The following is a 19,592-nucleotide window of genomic DNA, read 5'->3' on the forward strand; positions in this document are numbered from 1 at the left end:
ATAGATAGATAGATAGATAGATAGATAGATAGATAGATAGATAGATAAATGGCATCCAAACTGGCAAAGAAGAAGTAATATTACCTATTTGCATAAAATACTATCTCATACATGTACAAAACCCAGAAGATTCCACACACATAAAAATGTCAGAACTAATGAATGAATTCAGCAAAACTGCAAAAGACAAGAGTTAACACACAATTATCAGTTGCATTTCTATACACGAACGATTAACAACCTGAAAAAAATGCAGAAAACAACTCCATTTAATATACCATCAAGTAGAACAAAATACTTAGGAGTAAACATAACCAAGGAGTCCAAAGACTTGCTCACTGAAAACTATAAAACTTTCCTGAGAGAAATTAAAGAAGCCAGAAATAAATGGGAAGACATTCTGTGTTCATGAATTTAAAAGAGTTAATATTGCAAATGGAGCACTGGGTGTTTGTTATATGCAAACGATGAATCATGGAACACTACAACAAAAACTAATGATGTAATGTATGGTGATTAACATAATAAAATTAAATTTAAAAAAAAGTTAATATTGCTAATGCCACCCAAAGCCATCTACACAATTCATTACAATCCCTATCAAAACCCAAATCCCTATTTCTTTTTTTTTTTTTTAAGATGTTATTTATTTGAGAGGGAGAGAGAAAGAGAGAGATAGACAGAGAATACAAGCAGGGGCAGAGGCAGAGGGAGAAGCAGGCTCCTGCTGAGCAAGGAGCCCAATGTGGGACTCGATCCCAGAACCCCGGGATCATGACCTGAGCTGAAAGCAGATGCTTAGCCAACTGAGCCACCCAGGCACCCTCCCTATTTCTTTTGTAGAAATAGAATATCCATCTTAAAATTCATATTGAATCTTAAGGGACCCTGAATAACCAAAACAATCTTGAAAAAGAAGATGTAAGTTGGAGGTCTAACACATCATGATTTTAAAACTTACTACAAAACTACAGTAGTCAAAACAGTGTGGTGTTGGCATACAGACAGACAACAAACCAGTGGAATAGCATAAAGAGCCCAGAAACAAATCCTCACATTATATGGTCAAATGATTTTTGTCAAGATGACAAGACCATTCGATAAGGAAAGGGCAGTCTTTTCAACAAATGGCAGTGGGAATACATGCAAAAGAATGAAGTTGGACCCTTACCTTACACCATATACAAAAATTAATTCAAAATGGATTAAAGATTTAAACCTAAGAACTAAAACTATAAAACTCTTAGAAAAAATCATAGGGGAAAATCTTCATGACTTTGGATTTGAGAATTATTCCTTAAAAAAGGATACCAAAAGCACTGGCAAAAAAAGGGGGGGGAGGGGCGGCGGGGGATAGATAAAATGGCCTGCATCAAAAATTAAAAATCTTTATCTATCAAGGGACATTACCAACAAAGTGAAAAGGCAACCCACAAAATGAAAATGTTTACAAGCCATATATGGAGTTATTATCCAAAATATGTAAGAAATCCTACAACAAAAAAACAACTTGATTTAAAAACATACAAAGGACTTGAATAGACAGTTCTCCAAAGAAGATAAACAAATAGCCAGTTAGCACATTAAAAAAATGTTCAGTATTACTAACAATTAGGGAAATGCAAATCAAAACCACAATAAGATACCACCTCACACCCATTAGGATGGCAATTATCAAAGGAATAAAACAACAGGAACTAACAAGTGCTAGTGAACCTGTGGAGAAATTGGGACCCTTATGCACTGGTGGGAAGTAAAATGGTACAGCTGCTATGGAAAAATAGTATGGTAGTTCCTTAAAAAGTTTAAATAGAATTACCATATGATCCAGCAATTCCACATTTGGCTATATACCCTCCCCAAATAACTAAAAGCAGAGACTTGAAATATTTGTACACCCAAATTTACAGTAGCATTAGTCAAAATTGCCAAAGGGTATAAGCAACCCAAATGCCCATGGACAGATGAATGGATAAATAAAATATGGTATGTACATTACACAGAGTGGTATTTAACCTTAAAAAGGAAGTTCTGATACATGCCTCAACACGAATAAACACGGAAGACATTATACTAAGTGAGAAGGGATACAAAAGGACAAATACTATCTGATTCCTCTTCTATGGGGTATCTGAAATAGTCAAATTCATAGAGATAGAAAACAAAATGGTGGCTGCCAGGGATGGGGTGAGAGAAGGATGGGGAGTTATTTAACAGGCATAGAGTTTCAATTTGGGAAAGCTAAAATGTTCTGAAAATGGATGGTGGTCATAGTTGCACAGCAATGTGAATGCACTTACTGCCACCTAACTGTGCAGTTAAAAAGGGTTAAAATGATAAAGTTTTACCATAATAGAAAAAATAGAACAAAACCAATGGTGATAATGAACTGTCAAGTATGTAATAAAATACAGTGATACAGAGTGCTGGTAGCAGGAAAACTGGCACAACCTTTTGAAATTTACAATGTAGGTAAAGAACCATGGAAATTTTTTTTCTCAATAACACTATCTTTGAAAATATATTTTTATAAGTAATGCAAATGAAGCATAAAATATGAATAAAGTTGTTCTTTATAGTGTCTTTTAGTACCATTTAGTACTTTTTAGTACTATCTTTTAGTACTATTTAGTACTATCTTTTGGTACTATTTAGTACTATTGCACCCAAAACCATAAAATACTTAGATAAAAAATAACACGTGCATTCTGTGTATGTTGAGAACTACAAGGCATTAATGAGAAAAGTTAAAGATCTAAACAGAAAACGTGTCATATCTATGAATTGGAAAACTCATTATTGTGATGTTATCAATTCTCCCCTTGATCTATGGATCCAACACAACTCAAATCAATGTCCTAGCAGTTTTTTTTAATCGACAAACACATTATCACATTTATATGGAAAAGCAAAAGAATTAGAATAACCAAAACAACTTTGAAAAAGAACAAAGTTGAGAGACTTGTACTCTCTGATATCCAGATACACGATAAAGCTACCACAATTAAGACAGTGGTATGACTGAAAAGATAGACACATGAATTCATCAAACTGTGAAAGTCCAGAAATAAACCCACACACATATAGTAACTTACTTTCTTTGAAGGTGAAGTGCTCAAACACTCAATGAGCTTTAGACAACTCAGTGGAGATAGGCTAGTATTTTCCATAAGTGATACTAAAACAAATGAACATTCACATGCAAAGAACAAAGAACCTAACCTTTTACTATATACAAAAATTAATCCAGCATGGATCACAGCCCCAAATGTAAAACCTATAAAAATTTTTTTGATGCATGAGATCTCTGCAACCTTTGGTTAGCTAATATATATAAACAGAAATCAAAAGGAAAAAATAAGTAGACTTCATCAAAACCACAAACTTCTCTTCTCCAGAAAACGGTATGAAAGTAGCAAGAATGTCAAGTAGCTGTAAATCTTATACATTGCTAGGAAAAATGAAAAATTCTACCATACTTTGCTTGTGGAAATATCACTTTGGAAATGTGTGGTGGTTTCTTATAAGCATACATGTATCATATGGCCTAGAAATCCCATTCCTAGGTATTTTTACTCAAAAGAAAAGAAAATCTGCATCCACACCAAAAAACAACAAAAAAACTGCACACAAATGTTTTTAGGAGCTTTATTCACAAATGCCAAAAACTGGAAAGAATCCACATGTCCAAATGGTGAATGAATAAACAAACTGTGGTACAATGGACTGATACATGCAACAACATGGATGAACCACAAAGTTACATGTTGTATTATTCCAGTTGTTTGACATTCTGGAATAGGCAAGCCTATACCAAAAGAAAACAGATCAGTGAGTGGCTAACAGGGAATGGAGGCAGAGGGAGGATATTGACTACAAAGGGACATGAGGAACCTCTTTGGGGTAACAGAAATGTTATGTATCTCAGCTTGGCACTGGTTATATAACTGCAAGTGTTTGTCAAAATTCATACTGTACACCTAAAACCTGTGTACCTAAAAAAGCATGAACTTCATTGTATGTAAATTCCACCTCAATAAATGTGATATAAATTATGATTAGGTTAGTCCTAGGCCTAAACCACAGGTTGAAATTGGCTCTTGGTTTTAATAGTGAGAAGTAGGGATGCCTGGGTGGCTCAGTCGGTTAAGCACCTGCCTTCAGCTCAGGTCATTATCCCAGGGTACTGGGATGGAGTCCCACAAAGGGCTCCTTGCTCAGCGAGCAAGAAGCCTGCTTCTCCCTCTGCCTGCCTCTCTCCCTGCTTGTGCTCTCTCGTGCTCTCTCTCTAATAAATAAAATCTTTAAAAAAATAAATAATAGTGGCAAGTACTGAAAACCTCAACCCAAAAGATGTTTTGTTGCAAAATTAATCAGAGCTCCCACAGTACTTTGCAAGAAAAATTTAAGCTTATTAAGGAATATTGAAGATTCTAGGACTCTTCTGATTAAATTCATGTAGCATCATCTTATCTTAAATCAGTAAGGTCCTGTTTACTTGGGACAGGAGTAAGATTACAAATACAAATTTAGTATCAGTAATTACAAGAGTTTTGTTGTTCTCAACTTCTTCAGAAGCACTTCCACCAAGCACTGGTAAGTTCATATGCTTATCTGACTCCAATCTTCTTCTAAGATGGTAATTTGACCAAAATAGCCAGCAGGTTTGCAGCAACATCCAAAACTGATACCATAGGATCATGAATACGAAGATTTAAGTCTTTCATATGGCCAGATATCCACTACATGTTGTATCAATGGACTTCTCCCTGTCAAATTCTTACAAGGGGGTTTTCGTTCTCTCAAAAATAATGTCTCCCCAACAATCAATTAAGAACTTCAAGCATTGTCCTTTGAAAAGAAAAATTCTGCATGAAGAAGAACTTAACATTTTGCCCACATTTTTTGACAAATGTCTTGGAAAAGGCAATAATTCAGTACTTTTGCTCTAATGTATCTGAGTTTCATGGCAGCTGATGAGACTTCTTTTAGAATTATTGGCTGTGTCTTAGCATTAACGTATGCCATGTGCTGAAATAGATAGCAATGTTCTCTTTCCTGAAGCGGCAAAACCATTTGTTGCCAACCATCTCAGAAGCTCCATCACTATAGACAGTACCAAGTTTTGTTAAGAAAAAATAATAAAAAGTTTCACAACATAGCAACTTTTTTGATGGTGCCAGCATACAAATGATTAAAATCAAATGCTAGCTGCCGAGAAGCATTCGTATTTTCATCCCGTTGAATGTTAAAGGAAAGTTACTGCTGATTCTTCTATGAATTCCAGCTGAATGTGAAGAAATGTCATCTAGTGCAGATGACGTCATCTGACAGAGGCACTACTTCAGCTTTCTTTCTCTGCTCTAAGACACGGCAGCTCAGTAATTTCCAAGATTCTCAGCTTCACCAAGGTCTCTTCAATTGTATATGCCTTCTGTGTTCCGGTACTACAATAAGCAAATGCATAGGAGGCTTCAAGATAAAGCTTTGTTTGCCAAATCCAGTTTCCAATCCTTTCAATTTAAGCTTTCTTTTAATTAAAGAACGGCGTTTTTCCAATGGCTAGTGAGGACTAACAGAACTTCACACCTATATGTGGGGATAAATATAAGAGAAACCTAAGCTATAACACCCTTTTTCACATTTTCTAACTAAACTATGTAAAATTGAATTGCCTATAATCATAATGGCATCGTACATCTGCATTCCTAACAGAAATTTAATCCAGATATTTACCATAACATAATGAGTGGCAATAATGATTACCTATTACCTGATCATGTACAATTGCATCCCATGTCACTCCACTCTTATCTGGCATGAAATGTACCTTATTTTGACAAACACAAAGAAGTATTTTGTTAAATTGGCTTTTTTCCTATAAAGAAAAATATCACATCTAGTTTAAAAATCTTTGATTTAGAAATATTTAGGAGTGACACACAGTGACTCAAAAAATATTTGCTCAGTTAACTGAGTTCTGAATTCAACTTACTATTTATATGACTGATCTTTTAGAGGAGTATCAGAATGGATTTGAAAGAAAAATTAAAGCTCTTGAAGTTATATATTCTCTTACTCCCTCACTCCATCCATTTTTCATTCATACATTGATCTAAGTCAGTGGTTCCTAATCTTAACTACGTTATTACAACTACCTCAGAAAGCTCTTTAACACTAATGAGTGGACCCTATTCCAGACTAATTAGATCTAAATCTCTTGGGGGTAGACTGGAACTTTTTAATGCCCCAGCGATTTTATTTATTTGAGAGAGTGAGAGTGAGAAAGAGAGCACAAGTGTGGGGAGGGGCAGAGGAAGTAGGAGAAGCAGACTTCCCACTGAGCAGGGAGCCCAAGGGGGGGGGGGGGGGCGTCAGCTCAATCCCAGGACCTTAGGATCACAACCTGAGCAGAAGGCAGACACCCAACGGACTGAGCCACCCAGGCACCCCTAATGCCCCAATGACTGTAATATTTAGCCAGGATTGAGAACTACTGAGCCAAGTAATTAATCATAGATCTTGTTCTTTAAAAGCTTACATTTTAGGGGTGCCTGGCTGGCTCAGATGGTAGAGCATGTGACTCCTGATCTCAGAGTCATGAGTTCAAGCCCCACCTTGGGCACAGTATATTCTAGTATACATGAATGTGTATACATTCTTAGGCGCTATGTATACAAAGATTAATAAAATGTACCGCTCAATGCAAACAGGACACTTTAATGTATCTTTTAACTACATTATGACACACACATGCTTAAGGTACAATGATAACACAGAAGAGATATAGCCAGTCCAAAAATGAAGGGCAGGGGGGTAGAGAGGCACTGAAGTAAAATCTCTGGAGGAAGTATTAAGTGGCTAAGAAGCAACTAGCCAGAGAGGAGGATGGGGAGGATGGGAGGAGAAGATTCAGGCACCAAGCAGAGGGAATAACAAAAGCAATAGAGAGGAGGATACGCCAAGGTTAACGGAGAAGCACTCACAGTTTTGCATTCCCACTAAAGTAGTAGGCGAAAATGATTTGCAACGACGTGGAAACTGGAGGGTGTTATGCTGAGCGAAACAAGTCAATCAGAGAAAGACATGTATCATAGGATCTCAATGATATGAGGAATTCTTAATCTCAGGAAACAAACTGAGGGTTGCTGGAGTGGTGGGGGGTGGGAGGGATGGGGTGGCTGGGTGATAGACATTGGAGAGGGTATGTGGTATGGTGAGCGCTATGAATTGTGCAAGACTGTTGAATCACAGATCTGTACCTCTGAAACAAATAATACATGTTAAAAAAAAAAGAAGAAGAAGAAGAAGAAGATAGCAGGAGGGGAAGAATGAAGGGGGGAAACCGGAGGGGGAGACGAACCATTAGAGACAATGGACTCTGAAAAACAAACTGAGGGTTCTAGAGGGGAGGGGGGTGGGAGGATGGGTTAGCCTGGTGGTGGGTATTGAGGAGGGCACATTCTGCATGGAGCACTGGGTGTTATGCACAAACAATGAATCATGGAACACTACATCAAAAATTAATGATGTAATGTATGGTGATTAACATAACAATAAAAAATTTTAAAAAATAAAGTAGTAGGCAAGAAATGAAGAAAAAGTAAGAAACTCTGGCAGAGAAAGAACATGGAGGTCCTTGCATGCCACATTAAGGAACTTGAACTTTACCTTGCAGGCAAATAACCACCAGTGACCTGTTTAGCAGGTTGCATTCTGGGTAAATCTCTGGTAGCCATCAGAAGCCCTGAGGTAACAGCTAACACACTCTGACCACTACCACGTGCTAGGCAGTGTGCTGCTGAGCACTTCCCCCTGATCATCTCCTGCAATCCTCCCACGGGGACTCCACCGAGGATACCATTACCCTTATTACATGTGAGGAGACAACAACTTGCCCAAGTCACACAGTTATTAAGGGACGCAGAAGGGATCAATAATTCTGATCCCTGAAACCTAAGCCTTTAACTTCTAAAATGGATGGACTGGGAGGAGTGGAGTGAAAAAAGCAGACTACAGGCTAATAAATTAGTTAGGAGACTATTATATTATCTTAAATGAGAGACAATGAGGACAACGGCAGGAGAGATGGAGAAAAGGGAAGAGAGTCCCGAAATATTTAGTACTGAAGTTATGAATAAAGCTATCAAATGACATGATTTAGTCTTAAAAAGGAATGAAATTCTGACACATGCTATGACCTAGATGAACCTTGAAAATCTTTTTCTAAGTGAAATAAGCCAATCACGGAAGGATAAATATTTTATGATTCCAGTTATGAGGTATCAAATTCACAGAGACAGAAAGTACAAGTTAGCAGGGGCTGAATGGAGGGGTAATGGGAAGTTATTATACAATGGGAACAGAGATTTGGCTTGGGACAATGAAAAAGTTCTAGAGATGGATAGTAGTAATGGTTGCACAACCATGAACGTACTTAATGCCACTCAACAGTACAGCTAAAAATGGTTAAAATGATAAACAGTACGTTGTATACACTCTACAGCAATTTTAAAGATAATTTTTAAAAAGCACATGATATAAGGAGAATAAGAGGGAAAAAGAGCCAAAAGTTAACTGTAAGTCCTTAGCGTGGGAAACCAGCTGGGCAGTGGTACCATGCAGTGCCTCTGAAGAGGACCAGTGAATTACTGTGACATTCAGGTAGCACTGTCTAGAAGGCGAATAGACATGAGAATAAAGCTCAAGGGAGTAGTACGGTTAGAAACCTAGTCATCAACAAATAGGTGGTATTTAAAACCGTAATAATCCATGAGGTTGCCCAAAGAAAACTTCAAGTAAGAAGAGAAATGGTCTGAGGACAGAACCTTTGGAAACAGGAGAGAGGAAAAAGAGCTCAGAAAGAAGTTAAAAGGTTGCAGTCAGGTAAAGAATTAAAAGTTGAGGCAGCAGAAATGACAGTATTTGGAGGTGGGGCAATGACGATGATGGGGAGGGCAGACAAGAGATAAAAAATAGTTAAAGAAGATAGATTACCATACCCCTTTCTCTCCTACTCCTACTTTTTGAGTTCAAATAAAAACCTGAGTTTCTAGTTCTCTGTAGCCTTCTAAGACTATAAAACAAAATTTCCACACATAAGAATAACCTAACATAGTAATACATACTTTAAAATAGGAGCACATCAAAAATTGTCAGGAATATATTTTATGCAACAGTAAGAATGTTAAACCTACATAGAAACTAGATCTCTGGTAGTCTACACAGGACAAGTAAACGTGTACTTAATTGTAACTTGCTTTAAGCAATAAGAATTACTGAAAAGCTACTTAAAAAAAAAACAAACCTATTTATAATTCTTTCGAAAATTTTATCAGCATAAACTTTATCAGATTACTACTATTTGAAAAGTCCCTGCTGTATGTTAATTAAAAAAACACCTTATGAAGTAAATACTTTTGACTATTTGGATGTTTGTGTTTTAAATATAGCTCTATTTTAAAACTAACCAAAGAATTATATGAAAAGTTACCTGATTTATCTCATGTCTGCAAAGCATAATAGCACTAATCTAAAGCTTAGAAGCTATTACAAACTCTATACAAATCATCTCTGATAATCCTAAAAATTATGAAGTTCGTTTCATGCCCAGTTTACAGACTTTAACTGAATTTCAGAGAGTAACCTTACATAGCTTGTTTGTAAATGGTCAATCTGGAATTTGAACCTATTGTGGCTTCACCCTAAGTTCGCGACCACTATCCCCTAAACAATTCTTGATTAATCCCCCTTAACTAATCTATTTTGCCCTTTCAGAACAAAGTACAAGATGACATCTCATAAGTAACAGGAGAATAAGTCCTTGAATCATCACACCAAAACTCTGCAAAGTTCATACAGAGTTCAGGAGAAAAATGCCTCCAAAAATTTTAAGTGATGAAAACACACACTTATTTTAAATTCACAGTTATTTTTTACCTCAAAAACAAATGTTTCCTAATTATGAGTTTAGCCTACATTTCTCAAATTTTATATATTATGCGGAAAATATAATGAAAAAATACTCAAAAAACATTTTAATCTTTCTACTCTATACCAAAACTCCACTTGCTACAAGATTTTGAACAGGCTTCATCAAACATCAGAAACTTTCTAAAACAGGTCCAACAGTTTCTGACAGTCATTTTCTTCATTCATTACCCTTCACTGTACCCAGTACCTTCCCCTTCCATCTAGGAAAATGTTAAAGTAGCACTTAACTATCCACTGCTACAGGTTTGTACAGCAGTTCTAGAGGACCACTAAACCATTAGCTAGACACATAAACATTTAATTAGTTGGCATATGTGACTAAACTGTATAAATGGAGTTAGCTGTAAGACATATTTCACATATGTAAAAAGAATTCAGTATTTTTTCTAAATTTTACCATCCAAAATTCTCCATGAATCTGTCTGCCCTCACTATGAATTCCTTGGAAATTAATAATTCAAACCTATTTTCAATACGCAAAGTTAATTAGAAGCTATTTTTTAGTAGTTTGAATTCCAAAAGACATTAACTCATATTTCAGCAAGCAGGGAGAAATAAAGTACTAGCAAGATAAGGGAAAATTTCCTATGGGAGTTTAGGAAAATTCTGCAGAGCAACTTTTAAAAAAATACTTTGGACCTCTTTTGCATATTAAGAATTACCTCAAAATATTCATTTATTTTCATTTAATTATTAGGATTGATCTCTGGGTCTTTTAAATTTATACACAAACATCCTCACAATGTAAGGGAGAGGTAAAATGGGTTACTTTATAACATCCATTTTCTTTGAAGACTCTTCTAATTCATTAACTGAAATTAAAAGTTTGAAATGCTGGGCATTTATAAGAACTGATAGCTATACTAAAAACAGTAATAAATAATCTTCTAAAGGAAAAAACAGAACACTTATACTTCTGAGTACCCTACAGCTTAAAAGAACCTCAGGATGTCAAATCACCCGCCACTGTCTGTCCCCTAATACCATTCACTTCAACAGAGAACTACCTTCTCTGAGACAGGTAGGCTGCTGGGCTCCTCTGTATTTCTTGGCTGCTTTACAGAACCACATCCAAGCATCCTATTTTTAAGAACACGAAGCTGAATATCAGACATGTGCTGGTGCTGGGCCCCCTGTCGGCCAGTGGAGAGGGGCCCACCATTCAGATTTTGAGTCATGCTGCCTGCAACACCGAGCCCTGGCTCCCCGTGCATGTCTGTCTGAGAGACCTGTGGAGGAAACACAACACCTGGAAGACGGATGTACTGAGAGCTTTCCGGCTGACTCAACAAAGCTTCAGACATGATTTCACGCTCATTTCCAGGAGGAGCAAGTATATCACTGGTGGCATTTTCTAAACGTTTCCTCTCCACTGTCCCAGAATGAACAATTGTGGGATGCTGGAGCACAGTTTCTATTCTCTTTGATTTTTCAGCAGCCGCGTGGAGAGAACATGGGTTCGGTCGTGGAACACTGGTCTGGATTATTGAAGGCTGCCCGAGCTGCTGAAATACTTGCTGGATTGGATGGAGAATACTTGCTCTTCCAGAAGTCTGTGTCACCATAATTGGTACATTGACTTTATAAAGGTGACCTCAAAAAGGAGAAAACAATACCTTAAGTATGATAGCAACCTAATTTCCTCTAAAAAAAAAAAAAAGAAACCCGCAGGCACAACAAGCTGTCCAAAAACACATCAATATGCCCATAGTTATCTCTATGAGTTCTTATTTTATTCTTCAGATTGTGTTTTCGACAATAAACATGTATTACTCTATTCTTACCAATGAAACCCATCTCACTTGAACTCTAGCCTTTTCTTACTATTGCTTATATGGCACATTTTGAGATACATATAGGCCACTAATATTTACTCCATGGACCTATCCCATCGTCTGATAAATTACTATGTTACCAACCCAAATTGGGATTTTAATAAACATAATGGAGAGTGTATTTCACATAAATTTAAGATCTAAGATACCATGTAACTACTGTAAGACAATGCTATCCAAAAAGAGTTTAGTAATTTCAAAAGCTATCAAATCCCCTCCCCCACTTTTTTCCTTTAAAACAACACTAAAAAGGAGGAGGAAGAAATTTATTTTTTTGAGCACTGAGTTAGGTGCTTTAAACGTTGTAAAAACCTAAAGAATAGATAGGATTCTCTTTCAAATCAAGACAGAGTACTCGAAAAAGCAAAGTTTGGTTAATCTCTAAACTTCTTGGATATTCTATTACACGATCTCCAGGAAGAAAGGAGGCAAAGGTTAATCAATGTCATCTTTAGTCTTTCTGGATTAGAGCTAGCAGGGACACAGATATGTTATTTTGTGTTTGTCAAAATTTAGATGATTGATTTGAATTTTAAAAACATATATAAAGCATCTTTTATAATGCTGGGAAAGAGAAATGGGAATAAGTTACAGGACAGACCTAGGACAGTGTCTTTTATGGTAGGTTGCCCTCCACAACAGGAATAACCACCATTTATTATTGTTTTTAAAATAAGTTGTATTAAAAGTTCCTGTAACTTCAGTAACTTCTGGTATACAGTTTATTAAAAATCATGAAAATTAACATCCAGCATTCAGTACCAGTGCTAAAAAAAAAAAAAAAAAAAGAACTTAATGGAGACTATACTCTTACCAGACGCAGTCTGCAGTGTCACACCTGCTGGCACATGAATAGGATAACCAGGAAAAGTGAAGCTTGCACTAGAGTTTGAGGTGCTCTAGATATGAGAAATTTAATTAGAAAGTTAGAAAAAGGCTTTCCTTTTTATCTTTTTTTCCTGATCTCACAGGGACTAAAAAAAAAAGTCTGATTCAGGACAACAGGACAATGGTTGGACATTTAACATTGGGGCTAAGTTCTTTGAACAAAACAGCTTTTCAGTATTTGATTTAGATCATCTCATTAAGGATAAAAAGAATTCTGTTCTACAGCTATTCACAATGAAGCCAGTAAAGTCTTAGTAAACAGTAGGAACGCTGACTCCTATAACTTCTCCACTACACAGGTTTGCCCGAGTCCGTGATCCTCAAATTGTCAGATACAAGAACCACAGCTGTTTATAGGAGTCCTCTAATCCATAGGTTGATCACTAATGGTACTTTAAATTAGTTAATACAATAGTGTACAATTTTTTTTTTTTAGAATAATTAAACCTCAGGGGCGTCTGGGTGGCTCAGTCGGTTAAGCTCAGGTCATGATCTCCCGGTCCTGGGATCAAGCCCCGCTTTGGACTCCCTGCTCATTGGGAAGCCTGCTTCTCCCTCTCCCTCTGCCTGCCACTTCCCCTGCTTGTGCTCTCTCTCTCAAATAAATAAATAAATAAAATCTTTAAAAAAAAGAATTAAACCTCAGGGTTTTTAATTTTTTCAAATGCTAAGTCAAAAGACAAAAAAGTTTTTGCCTACCAGACCTACAAAAATTTCTAAGATTGATTAGTAACACCCAGTGTTGGTAAGGATGTGATAAAAACCAGTTTTCTCAGACCACTGCTTATATGGGTATGTATGTACCATCCTTTTGGAGGGCAATTATATAATATATAACCCAATTGAAAACATTCCGCTTCTAGGAATGTCTCCTCATTACCTGATTATCACACAAATACACAAAAACTTATCTACAAGTATAATCAATTATATTAGGAAAAAAAACTAAAAATAATTTAAATGTCCCTTAATAAAATATCAGTTAATGAAACTGATACACCCACTAAGGTCAATATACAACTGGCAGTGAAAAGGATCCATCTATATTACTAAATAAAAACATTACAGAACCAGCACAGAGAATGAGCCTACTTTTACCCTGAAAATTAATGTAATTTTCACAAAAGAATGCTAGATGGATATACATCAAATAGTTAAAACAGTTATCTTTGGGGTACAATATTTCAGGGCTCTTTCACTTTCTACTTTATAAATTTGTTTTTACTATTTAGAAGTGTATTATTTCTTTAACCAGGAGAAAAAGTAGTCCCTAGAATTTCAAAGGCAGATGCATTTTTCAGCAGATTGGTCTCCTATCAAAAGCAACACCATTCTTTCCAAAAATCCTGGTAAGGGGTGTGGTTTTGTTTTTAATGAAGAAATGGAAATTAATGGCCCACCAAACCTTTTGGGCCAGAAAGTGGGCTGAAAGAAGATGAAAAACAATGGATTATATACCACTGGAGAAAGGTAAAAGAGGAAAAGTGCTATTTTTCCCCACCTGAAAACTACTCAATTTTCTATATACAAGTTGTAATTTTATTTTCTGCCCCAAATCTTTGGGGAGAAACCTATACTCTAAATCTCTACAACACAAAGATAAAAAATGACCAAAATACTCCACTTAAATAAAAAGAACTATTATGTGGCTCAACTTATTAAAAAAAAAAAAATCAGAAAGTATCAACATCATCTATTTAGGATCTACCTAGTATATAACATTATACTATGTATTAAAACTCCATAGAATTTAACTTCAGAAATTTCCTGAACTTGTAGATACTAACAATAGTATTTATAGATACTACTGCTAACAACTGCTCTGGAAGACAGGAAAAGTTGGTAAAGAAAATGTCAATTCTGAAACTCCTCAGTTTTTGCAACATGTATGTTTTAGAAGTTATTCCTGTCTCCCCATCCCTTACTATATCTTTTCTCATTCAAATGGGGGATTACGAATTACATCTATGCCCAGCCTCCTGCTACCATTCACTGAAAGTAAGGCATATACTTAAAAATATATATCAAATAGGCTACATACCAGTTCTGCTGTAGTAAAACTGGGAAGAGGTCTACCAGCAGGAATAACTAATGATGCTGTATAGAAAACAAAATAAACATTATACATTCGTTACAATTTGCCAGTTTAATAAAACTGCTAAGTATAGCTTGGGTGTTATACACAAACAATGAATCATGGAACACTACATCAAAAACTAATGATGTAATGTATGGTGATTAACATAATAAAATAAAAGTTTTAAAAAAATGTTTTCCATCACTAACATGTCTGACCATGAATTCTAAACTTCCTAAATGCAAGTGAGATAAATGAATTTAATTATATTTTTCCCCAAAAACTTCAGATAAAGATTTTACAACTAACCTGTTTTAAGTACCGAAAGAAAATATTTCATTGTTACAAAGTATACCGTATACAGAAATCCAAATCCGTAAGAAAATACCTAGGTTATTTTTATTAAGTCGATGTAGCACTAGATGTCCATTACAACTTTTGATAGGGGAGAAAAAGTAGTATTTATTCAAGTAGCGCATTTCCCAAAGACTGTACTATTGAGCAAAGAATGTAACCCAACATAAACCATTCTAAATTTTATAGGCTCAAAAGAATTTCCAATTCATTCATTTCATGAAAAAGTTATTTACAATACTTTAGCCAACTAAGCCAGCACAACTACACAGTTTTAGGAATAAATGAGTAAGAACACGTCCCCACAAGTCTTTGCATGAAACAAGTATGACTACTAAAAAAATTACGAGAACAAATTCCTAGGAAAAGACCACCCCAACCTGCATTAAAGTTGCAACCTCACATATCTTTTCTTTATTACCTACCAATTTTCTATGCTATCTCTTTGTTTATAATACAGCTAAAACATTGACCTAATGGTTGGAAAGGGAAGCATTAAAAAATAAGTGTAAAGAACAAATAGTAACTATAGTAGAAAGACCTCAGTTGATCAATGTATCCTTAAAGTTTACCTCAAGGTTCATTTTATCTAGCTGAACATGACTATGATAGTATCATTTTGCCTTTTAATAAAAAAGAGAATGTTTTAGCGTGTTTATGCAGCACATATAATATTAAATGTAATGTTTATTATGGTGTTTTTTCACATACCACATTAAATTGTCCCAAAAATTTGCTTGACACTAAAATGGCTCCATCATGAACAAGTCACTCAGAAGAGCAAATATTTTTTTTAAACTAACCATTCTTCCCACGTTACAACAACAGAAGTGAAGCTACAGAGACTGATGATTAATGTAGCAGAAAATTATTTTTATCCTCTGTTCATCTATGGCTTTGCTTATTAACAGGCATTCTTTTAGAAAGGCTAAATTAGAAAGAACTGGTGTGGCAGGAACACAAGGGTATTAGTCTTAATTAGCTGAAGTGAGCGAAGCTTAAGCTAGTACAGCTGAAGCCATAGCCGGAGAGGAAATAAAAATCTGTTAACACGCTGTCCAAAGCAGTTAAATTAATTTCTTGAGGAAAAATAGCAACAACCCTCCTCTTTTAAATACCTTGCAATAAATCCTAAAGGATAATTCTCTAATTTTATATAAATCAAATAGAGCTATAAGAGTTTAAGAGTTTCTTTATAGTCATCAGAGTAAAAGCATTGAACAGTTTTATAGTGAAATTTCATGCAGCTCCTACTTAATTTTGATACTAAATGCACCATTTGCATACTTTCACAAATTATATATACCATTATATGTGCCTGAAACACGCTTTTTAAAATATTCAAGATGGTTTCAATAACCAATTAACTTTTAACTGAATATGTGTCTTTACTTAAACTAATAGCGTTAGAGAGCGCCTGGGTGGCTCAGTCGTTAAGCGTCTGCCTTCGGCTCAGGTCCTGATCCCAGGATCCTGGGATCGAGTCCCACATCGGGCTCCCTGCTCGGCGGGAAGCCTGCTTCTCCCTCCCCCACTCCCCCTGCTTATGTTCCCTCTCTCGCTGTGTCTCTCTCTGTCAAATAAATAAATAAAATTAAAAAAAAAAAAAAAACTAATAGTGTTAGATTTTTGGTCTTCATGTATATATTCTAGAAATATTAAATTTCACAAACAATAGCTTTACGATATAGAAAGAATTCAATCCCACAAATGTAATTTAATAAGTGTAAATTAAGAAAGAGATAATGTTACATAATAACATTTACAAGGCTATTTTTTTCCTATACAACAAGAAGTCTTTGCTACATTAAAGGCAGTTACTAACTTCAGAATTCCTGGTCCTGCTTTAAACCATTACAAATCTTAATATCCAAGTCACATGACTCAAGAGGTGCAAAGACTGGTCAATATTCTTTGTGGCTACTCATTAACATATGCCCATCTCTGATAACCAAATTGAATATTCCTCAAATTACATCAAGAACCAACAGCATTGCTGAAATTTTCACCAGATCTAAATTCAAGAACTGGACATATAGTTTGTATCTGAAGGAGTTTGAATGCTCAAAGATGAAAGGTATCACAAACCTCTCAAAATTCCTATTCTTCCCTTTCTTGCTCCCACAATGACTGATGATAGTTTCATCAAAAAACTATGTGACATGAAGACCAAATAACACAGATTTGAATTGCTCTAGAAATAGGACAATCATAGACAAAGTGACTCCATGTCCCAGTTAACCCAGGACAGTCCTAGTTTACACCTATTATTCTGAGGTTATTATTAATGAAATCCCATTTCTCTCTCAAAAGTGGATTATAGGCAAAAGACCCAGAAGAGCCAGTGTCATATTCAAGGAGGAAAAAGTTGGAGGACTGACACTACCCCACTTCAAGACTTACTAGAAAGCTGCAGTAATCAAGAGTTACCTGGTGAAAGAACAGACAAATACATCAATGGAACAGAACAGAGAGCCAAGAAAGTGACCCATATAACATAGTCAACCTGATCTTTAACACAGAAACCAAGGCAATACAATGGCACAAAGATAGTCTCTTCAACAAATGGCTGAACTGGCTATCCAATGCAAAAAACATGAAACTAGACATAAACTTTACACCCTTCAAAAAAAAATGACTAAACATAGATCAGACCTAAATGTAAAATGTGAAACTACAAAATTCCTAGAAGATGGAAGAAAATCTAGATGACCATGAGTGTGGCAATGACTTTAGATTCAACACCCAAGGTACAATCCATGAAAGAAATAACTGATAAGCTGGGTTTTATTAAAATTTAAAACTCCTTTCAAAAAAACAAGAGGATAATATGAAAAGACACAGGTTGGAAAAAAATGTTGCAAAAGACATATGTGATAATAGGCTGTTATCCAAAATACACAAAGAATTCTTAAAACTCAACCAAAACAACCCAATTAAATAATGGGCCAAAGACCTTAAAAGACACTTCGTCAAAGAAGATATAAATGGCAAATAATCATATAATATGCTCCACATAAGTCATCAAGAAAATGCAAATTAAAACAATGAGATACCACTACATCCCTATTAAAATGGACAAAATCCAGAACACTGATAACACCTAATGTTGGCAAGGATGTGGAGCAACAGGAACTCTCACTCATTGCTTGTGGGAATGTGAAATGGCACAGTCACTTTTAAAGACAATTTGGTGGTTCCTTACAAAACTAAGCATACAACCCAGTAGTCACTCTCCTTGGTAGCTGAAAACTTACATCCACACATAAACCTCCACACAGCAGCTTTATTCCTAACTGCCAAAACTTGGCAAACTGTAGGTGAACAATTAAACTGGCACATCCAGACAATGGAATATTATTCAGTGTTGAAAAGAAATGAGCTATCAAGCCACAAAAAGATATGAGGGAATCCTAATACCATATTACTAAGTAAAATAAGCCAATCTGAAAAGGCTAGATACTACATGATTGATTCCAACTATAGGACATTCTGAAAAAGGTGAAACTATGGAGACAATAAAAATATCAATGGTTGCCCTGAGTTGGTGTGGTAGGAAAGAATGAATAGGAGAAGCACAGAAGATTTCTAGGACAGTGAAAATACCCTGTATGATACTGTAATGATGGATACAAGTCATTATAAATTTGCATAAACACATAGTATATACAACACCAAGAGCAGTAACAAACTATGGACTTTGGGTGTTTATGGTATGTCAATGTAGGTTCATTGTAGCAAATGTACCCCTCTGGTGGGGGATGTTGATAACTGAAGAGACTATGCATGAATGGGGGCAAGAGGTATATGAGAAATCTTTGTACCTTCTCTTAAATTTGTTGTGAATGTAAAGTTCTAAAAACATTATGTCTTTTTCAAAAAGTGGATTATAAACTATATATAATCATCCTAAGAATAGAATAGCAGTTCTTGCAAACCCCCAGGGGTCCATGAGACCCTTTCAATGTGTTCACAAGGTCAAAATATTTTTATAATACCAAGACAATAAAAATTATTTTTTCACTTCTCAATTTTTTTGTTCTTTGACATTTGCGCTTACAGTGCAGAGCACTGATGAGTAAAAGTGAAGGGACCTTGGGGCTCCTGGGTGGCTCAATCAGTTAAATCTCCAACTTCTTTTTTTTTTTTTTAAGATTTTATTTTTTAGAGAGAGACTGCATGTGCACCAAAGGGGGAAGGGGGAGAGGAAGAGAGACAATCTCAAGCAGACTCGCCACTGAGCCCAATGAAGGGCTCCATCCCAGGACCCCAAGATCATGACCTGAGCCGAAACCAAGAGGCGGAGGCTCAACAGACTGAGCCACCCAGGTGCCCTAAGCATTTGACTCTTGATCTCAGCTCAGGTCCTGATCTCAGGGCCATCAGTTCAAGCCCTGTGTTGGGATCCATGCTGGGTGTAGAGCCTACTTTAAAAAAATTTTTTA

The 19,592-nt window shown here is 35.9% G+C and overlaps 1 protein-coding gene across 2 annotated transcripts in view; it reads right to left on the reverse strand.

Annotated features, from left to right (window-relative positions):
- STON1 (stonin 1) overlaps positions 1 to 19,592 on the reverse strand; it is a 117,674-nt gene that overhangs the window by 24,360 nt on the left and 73,722 nt on the right. For both annotated transcript variants that reach the window (XM_035001603.1, XM_035001602.1), the window contains 3 exons: positions 14,758 to 14,813; positions 12,643 to 12,727; positions 11,001 to 11,587 (listed from right to left, as the gene is read on the reverse strand). In XM_035001603.1, coding sequence (XP_034857494.1) covers positions 11,001 to 11,587; positions 12,643 to 12,727; positions 14,758 to 14,813 — 728 coding nt within the window. The remainder of the gene's footprint in view (positions 1 to 11,000; positions 11,588 to 12,642; positions 12,728 to 14,757; positions 14,814 to 19,592) is intronic.

Source organism: Mirounga leonina, unplaced genomic scaffold (genome assembly GCF_011800145.1).
Source record: "Mirounga leonina isolate KUSES-001 unplaced genomic scaffold, KU_Mleo_1.0 Mir_125, whole genome shotgun sequence".
NCBI classification, from domain to species: domain Eukaryota; kingdom Metazoa; phylum Chordata; class Mammalia; order Carnivora; family Phocidae; genus Mirounga; species Mirounga leonina.